The sequence below is a fragment of the Frankliniella occidentalis genome, unplaced genomic scaffold (assembly GCF_000697945.3).
Source record: "Frankliniella occidentalis isolate FOCC.00 unplaced genomic scaffold, Focc_3.1 Scaffold331, whole genome shotgun sequence".
NCBI lineage: Eukaryota > Metazoa > Arthropoda > Insecta > Thysanoptera > Thripidae > Frankliniella > Frankliniella occidentalis.
In genome coordinates, this window is record NW_026267454.1 from 161,473 (window position 1) to 169,333 (window position 7,861).

General features: G+C 45.2%; 1 protein-coding gene across 1 annotated transcript in view; it reads right to left on the reverse strand.

The window, feature by feature from the left end:
• The window catches only part of LOC127751074 (uncharacterized), a 22,292-nt gene extending 17,209 nt beyond the window's left edge, over positions 1 to 5,083 (reverse strand). The window contains exons 1-3 of the mRNA XM_052274051.1: positions 4,974 to 5,083; positions 4,249 to 4,419; positions 931 to 1,095 (exon numbers count right to left, since the gene is read on the reverse strand). Of these exons, the coding sequence (XP_052130011.1) occupies positions 931 to 1,095; positions 4,249 to 4,419; positions 4,974 to 5,054 (417 nt within the window). The 5' untranslated portion in view covers positions 5,055 to 5,083. The remainder of the gene's footprint in view (positions 1 to 930; positions 1,096 to 4,248; positions 4,420 to 4,973) is intronic.
• Between the last annotated feature and the right edge of the window lie 2,778 nt (positions 5,084 to 7,861).

Here is a 7,861-nt window from a genome sequence, read left to right on the forward strand (position 1 = left end):
TAAAAAAAATTACATGTAACTTTTACCTACCTTGTTATTTATGAAAATATAATTCTCAAATGCGTAATGACGAGTTGGTACATCGCTACACTGATCGACCCGCAAAAGAAATTGAGAAAAATGCTATGCTCTGTGTGTCGCGGAAAGATTGGGCTCGCAGCTGCTCAGTGTTGTTTGTTGTGGGGACGAGGCGGCTAGCGGCTAGACGCACCGCGTTCTGCACATAACCACCTATTGGCCCTCGACGGGCTCGACCAATGAGAAGCGCGGAAACGGGCGCGGGAGGGGGATGGGGTCGAGATCCAGGAGGGTTTCAAAATTAGCCACCCGCCCCGTCCTCGAACCCTCACTTGCTGTAGGAGTTGCTTCGTTGTTGTTGGATGGGACGATGCTTTCGACCGCTGAGCTGACCTGGAACACACGGATCGGTGGTTCGGGGAGCCTCGTCACTCAGCGAGGCGGGCGGCGCGGACGCTTCATGTGTTTCTTTACTGGCCCGCCCGCACTTTTTGGTGCACTGAGGCGTGGTTTTCGGTGCCTGGACCTTCAATAGACCATTCCACTGAATGGGGAGGAAAAAAGAAAAAAAAAAAGAAAAAGTCCTGGAAACTGTACCGAAAACCAGGGCCGGGGGAAGGGAGGGGAAGGGGAAGCGGTGCACGGGACCGTCCCAGCGAGAAAAGTCGATCCTTCACGTCGGGTTTTCCGACGAGCCCGCAGTCGACCCGGGCGGGGAGAGACTTTCGTCGTTTCCGTTGAATCAGCCCACATCAGCTGCGGTTTTCTTAGCAAGCCTACGAATTTGCTCCGCTGCTCGCCCGCGGGAGAAATTTCGATGTTTGTGGAAAATAATCACGGTTTTTAGACGGTAGACTTAAAAAGTCGACCTGCCCAGTTTACAGTGCATGATTTGCATAGAAGACCGCTTACGGGTTTTATAAAACATGGTCCAGACGTTATTGTGTGATTGAAAAGTACGCGGAATACGTCGGGGGCATTAGCCCGTCCACTTGTGCAAATGCCACCAGGGAACCTGAAGACAAAGAAGTTCTCTTTCCATTGATTTCCAGACCACTTATCAACCCGGGTTTGCACCTGGAACAGTAAGAAACCGTAGACAAATTTGTCTCCTTTTTAGCCCGCCCTTCTGCTTTGAAAAAGCTATCCAGCGGGGTTATGCAAACGACCTCGTGTGTGTCTGTCTGTCTGTTCCACTAGAAGGACATGTGCTAGAAACTTGAAATTTTCAGGGTCCTAGAGAACGAAACGCTTACGGCAAATCCTGGCAACCACCCCTAAGGGTGTGAATGAGGGTATCCAAGGTTCAAAAATTCTCCCAAAAAGATTTGTTTAATATTCTTCTATGGGGTAACTCGTCAGAGTAGAGCCCTCTGGGCGAAAATTTTCCGTCCGTTTTGCTCTATATCTTACCGTTTAGGCGGTAGAGGGTATTTTCTGACGAAAATAAGCTAAAAATTGCTCTTGTGAAAAATAAGTTGTAGAAAAAGGCCTAAAAACCGCAAAATGGGAAATAAACTCTCCCCCCAGCCCCAAAAAATGTTTTCTAAGCAGAAGGGTGGGTTGTTGTCGCGGTCCTTCACCGTTACATCCCTTTCTCGTGTCTCCGGGGCAAACTCAAAGACGACTGGTTCCAGCAGGCCGAAGTCCCGCTACATCATTCAATCATGTTCTTCAGCAAATCGCGTGACAGAAATGGTCGGGCCGCAGGCAACTTCGTTTGGCGGAAGGGCGGGCCTGCTTGTTTTCAAATAGTTTTTTACGGGTTTCTGTAAAGTCACTCTGGGGGAAAATTTCGTCCGTTTTGCTCGTTCTTTCACAGCTTGGGTGCAAGGCGGCATTTCTTGTCGGAAATAAGATGTAAATAACCAAATAGCCTATAAAATCGTTAAATAGGCGTCACATGGAAAAATTGTGAGGGAAGTAATAGTTTCACCACACATTCGGTGTCAGCGCCATCGCCGCAGGCCTAGCTATATGCGCGTCAGGCGCGTCGCAGCGTAACAGTGTTTTGGGGTATCGCAAAGCCTGTTACGCTTTGGGGTATCGCAAAGCCTGTTACGCGAGACGTGGACTGGCGTACACATAGCTACCGTAGTATAAGTCGACAACTACCGTCACACGCAACAGCATCGCAAACAAGTTAACGCCATCGTACCAGAGTAAAACGCCGCAATCGCGGATACCTAGGCCCTTCCCAAGATAAAGGGGAAACCGGGCATCTGGCGGGCAACTATCGGGCACCTACCGGGCAACTACCGGGCAACCACCAAGCAAGCCCACGCCGTAGGGTGCCAGCCCTAGTTATGAGCCGTGAAGTGTCTGCCACCGGGCAACACGCTTGTATCACCAGGTAAGGCTTGCTTAGTGGTTGCCCGGTGGTTGCTCGGTATTTGCCCGGATGTTGCCCAGGTGTTGCCCGGAAGTTTCCCGGAAGTTTCCCGGGAGTTGCCCGGTAGTTGCCCGGCAGATGCCCGGTTTTCCCTTAGTCTGGGGTAATAGACGGTTCCGGCAGTGCCCGTTTAAAGAAGAATGGATGAAATCACCACCGGAAACAGTTCCAAAATACAGGCTAAAATCAGTGAAAACTAAAATTGTCAGTTACAAGGGGTTTAAAAGAGGTCATTCACGTCGAACTGCAGTGTCAAATGACATAAATCAGCGAACTTTAGCTACTGGTGCCGGTCCTGACTTCTTCATTTCTTCTCAAAAAGCGCACTGCCGGAACGGTCTATTACGCTCAGAGTGAGAGGGGGATGGATTCCGCACCCTGTCCGATGGTTAGTCCGTACCGTTGTTAGTGTGCTCATACACCCGGGTGCGTGCGTCGGTGTCACCGTCCCACCACAAAAGCGACAGAAACATGATGCACCTAATGGCCGCCAAAACTAACAAGACACTTTCATTGCGTGTCGCGTAGAGTTCCGTACATCGCACAACGTTCAAATTTCGCACAGTACTACTTCTCAATGCAAACTGTCAAACAAACGTCGACTGGATCGAGCACCTGACCCTCAAAAATGAAACAGCATAATTGTTGGCTGAGTGATTAGCGAAGCCCATTACTCCACTGAACGAAAAAATTTCATTCTGTTTGTTTGTCTGTCTGTATGCACGATAACTCGAGAAGGAATTGAGATAGCTATCTGGGAATTTCAGAGTCGTGTTTTGTATCCTAAAAAGACAGATCAAGTTCAAGTTCAAAGAACATTCTAGCTCAAAAATTAAATTCTTTAAAATAAAAAACAACGGCGTTTAAAATAGTCACTTATTAAAAGAAAATTTTTCTGGGTTCCTTCGGGGTAACTCATCAAAAGAGAAGCCTTTGGGCGTTTTGCTCTATCGTGTACCGTATGGGTGCTAGAGATCATTTCTTGTCAAAAATAAGGTGGAAATGACCGAATGGTTTTATGTACGCCAGACCACGTCTCGCGTAACAGGCTTCGCGATATCCCACGAAACACTGTTACGCTGCGACGCGCCCAGCGCACATATAGCTAGGCCTGCGGCGCTGATACCCAAGTCAAGTTAAGAGGAGTGTATACGGAAATAGGGCCCTTCGGCCCCCAAATTTGCCATGCTAACAGCATTTGTGGGGGACTTATTACTCTAAAATTAGGGAAATGAAACTTCTGATAATCGATAAAGATATTCAGTAAAAGTTCCGATTTTGACGGATTGTTCTAAAATGAACGTTTTAACGCGTTTGAGTCATAGTGGATAATTTAGGGCATCTAGACCCTAAAAGATGAGGTGTAGTTTGGGGCGAAATGTGTGGTTAAAGTACTAATCCCTTTTCAATTTTTCGATATGAAACCTTTTTTACGATTTAATAGATCATTCGGTCATTTGCACCATATTTTCGAAAAGAAGTGATCTCTAGCACCCAAACGGTACAAGATACAGCAAAACGGACAAAACTTTCACCCAGAGGACTGTACTTTTACGAGTTACCCCATAGAAACCCATAATAAAATGTTCGATAAAAATTACATTTGGCGACCTGTGGTTTTTGATTTTTTTATAAGTCAATTTTTGAACTAGAATGCTCATCTTCGAACTCGATCTTTCTTTTTTTTTTTACACAAAAAAATTCCAAGATTGCTCTCTCAATGCCTTCTCGAGTCATCGTGCGGACAGACAGACAAACAAACAAACAGAATGAAACTTTTCCGGTCAGTGGAGTAATGGGCTTCGCTAATCGCTCCGCCAAACAAAAGGTTTTGTTACCCAGTACGAATCATCGGCTCCAAATGGCAAAGTTATATTTCCAGTGATATTTTGCTTTTCATGCGGCTTAACTGGATTGAAGTGGCTGACCTTCAGGAAAAACAGAGCGGGGTTTTCAGAGGGATTCTTGCCACACATGTATATTTTCTGCACTACGGGGATGTATGGTCCCTGAAATTTAAAAAGGTTCGCGATTAGTGTGCTTAGAACGATTATTCCTGGTCTTATTGCATCTAAAACAAGTGCACCTCATCCAAATACAAATTTTTAGCACACGTTTCTGCGTTGATTTAAACACTTTTGTGCATTTATTCACACGAAATCATGCTCCTGAGCTGGTGCTTTCTTTGTGGTTCGAGGGTTAAATTTTAGATTACTAGCTGTACCGGCCCAAACGTTGGGGTGGGGCGCCATAGGCTCCTACGCCCCTGCCTAGACACGGGACTGGCTTGTGAAAAATCTTGGCAACCCATTCTATGTGGCATATTTTTGCTTAGGAAAAGGGCCGTAAATAGTTCTGAACTCAAATAATAGGAGCGCGTGCGGCAGACACAAAGTTGCTGAGCGAAGCAGGTTCACTGGAAACGCAGCGCTCCGTCACAAGTCTCCCAGGACAGGTACGGAGCACCGTTCATGATTCATCTCTTCTTTACAGTGTTGCCATTGGCACCGTGTGTGTATTTCGAAAATGCATTACTTTTCACACTTAGTTATCCAGTACTTACGGCAAAAGAGGGAATCGATTTCGCCGTTGCGCTCACAATGCAAAAGGTGGCAAGCACATGGGCCATTGCGGTGCACGTCATAGTGACGTCGTACTGAGGCTACCGGCGAACACTCACTGTAGGTCAGGTTTCACTCGCCAATATAACAAAAGGCAAGCTCAGGCGAAGCCGAACACGTAGCGTGACAAGTTTCAGCAGATCACATCGTTAAAAAGCATTGTTTATAAATACGGGATGTCATCCTTTTGTGTGTTCATCCTTTGGTGACAGTTGTAAACGGAGCGAACATTGTTAAAAATTACAACAGTAAATAACTACAGAACGACTGGTTATTTTCTGAACAGTGTAATCCTGTAGTTTGCACTGTACTCTCTCTGGAGGTAATGCCAAGTCTTTATATCTCTCATATACCAGTCGGACAGATTTTGATCGTGGTATGGAAAAACAGGAGGATCTGTATGAATTCTGTTTCTGGGCACACCATTTTTAAGTGAACTAAGTCTGCTCAACGTAACGCAAATTAAATTCTGGTGTACGCAGCTTAGAGAAGGCTGCCCCTTGCTCTGGTTGCGTATTTATTCGCACTGACTGCGAACAAATAATACGAAAATATGATCAATGTGTTCGGTACCTCCTATCAACAAGCGCTCACAATCCTTGCATCAACTCAGACCCGCGTAGCACCAGAGCAGCGCCTCAGATGCGCTCATCAGCGCGGCTCCGAATCAGAACCGCTCAGCTCGGAGCGCGCTACACAGAAGCGGCGAGCGCGCTCCTCAGACTCGCTCAAGTGCCAAAGCGCGATTCCTCCAGAAAACGTAAAGGAAGTTTGAAGAATCGGCTGGGGGGAAATCACTAGAGTTCGTAGCGTACGGACTACTTCGTTCTATTTCTCCTACCATTTCGGTTATTTCTCCTGCCATTTCGGCTATTTCCCGTCTATTTCGGATTATTTCATTCTATTTCGAGCTATTTCGGAATATTTCACGACTATTCGCGACTATTTACTTGCTTTGGCAAAATTTAAGATTAATATTGTGATTGTGTGGAAAAGGTTCAATAATTAATTGATAAGCAACAAAGAGTGATTAAAATTAGGCTCCGTAGAAAAGAGCAACCATCCGTTAGGTCGCGAGCGAACCAATCGGGGAAAATAGTAGCTTTAAGCGCCATGAAATTGTAAGCCAATCGCGAGCGAAGCGAGCGAAAAAAAAAAATTGAAGAGGCGAGCTGAACAGGACGTTAAAGTTGAACTTCATGGTAAAAGTAAGAGGAAAATTTCGTTTAAATTGCGAGTTGCATGCCACGAAATTTGCGATGCTTTGTGGCAAGCCAAGCCAAGGTGTTGAACCAGCTGATGGGAAATGCATTCGCTCCTCACCAGACCAGCATATCTCATACGGGCCAAGGGCCAAAGGTAAAAGAACCATTTCACTTTTATAAAATGTAGAAAATTTGCTCATTTTGCTCATTTCTGTAATTTTTATTTTCTCTCTTTCCATTTCCTTTCTTCCCTTTTCATCATTTTCCTCAAACTTCTTTAGGAAGGGGGTGCCAGGGGGCCAGTATAGTGCACGACGAAAGTAAAGCGTGTGTGACTATTATTATTACTTTTTTATCCTTTCAATCTCTTCCCTTTTTCTCTTCTCCCTTCCTCTTCCTCTCTCTTTTCCTCTCTTTTTCTTTTTCCTTTCTTTCTCTCTCTCTCACCTACCTTCTACTCACCCTACCTACCTACCCTAAGTGACGGTGGTAGCATGGTTTTTTTACCCTGGGGAGCGAGATATCGAGTGGTAGACTGTACATGTACGACTCGTTTTGTGAATGGCATATTACAAAATATATCTAACCTATTTCGTTGTTCGGACACGTTTGGAGTCATTTAGAGTTTGCCTGGAAGTGTATTTAACTTCTTCGATAGTCTTATACATTTTTTCAGAGGTGTGTTATTGGATCCATAAGCTAACATCAATAACTTAGAAGGGATTTGGCATAACTTGCATGTATTTGGCTGAGCGATTAGCGAAGCCCATAACTCCACTGACCCGAAAAGTTTCATTCTGTTTGTTTGGTTGTATGTTTGTTTGTCTGTGTGTCCGCACGATAACTCGAGAAGGAATTGAGATAGCGATCTGGGAATTTAAATTCCGTCGTTTTGTACCATAAAAAGACAGATGGAGTTCGAAGATGAGCATTCTAGCTCAAAAATTGGCTTTTAAAAAAATCAAAAACTACAGGTCGCAAAATGATTTGTATCAAATATTTTTTCCCTAGGGGGTAACTCGTCAAAGTAGAGCCCTTCGGGCAAAACTTTCGTCCGTTTGGCTCTATCTTGTACCGTTTAGGTGCTAGGGGGCATTTATTGACAAAAATGAGCCGAAAATGATCAAATGGTCGATTAAATCATTAAAAAGACTAAATTTCGAAAAATTGTATATACACTCCTATTACCCCGTCTCGGGTGTCAGCGCCGCAGGCCTAGCTATATGTGCGACAGGCGCGTCGCAGCGTAACAGTGTTTCGTGAGATATCGCGAAGACTGTGACGGGAGACGTGGTCTGGCGTACATTTACCTAGTAGCCGTGGTAACGAATATTCAGTTGTCAGAGCCTAGAGTTGGTTGCTAAAACAAAGCACGTCGCTGCAGCAGCTGATTCTTGGTTATGCTTTTGTGCTGTTCACATAATAGCCTTTTCTGGCAACTTACCGTCAAAGTGTCATATTCCGGACAAATTTGACCGTTTTTCCTGAATATTTTTAAAACGGGTAGGGATATGAAAAATTCTAGCGGATTCTAGAAACGAGGCGCCAAGATATATATTTTCCATCTGGAGAGGATATTGTCTTTGGGCCAGTTTACCTGCACAAGCCTCTGAAACCCCGTCCGG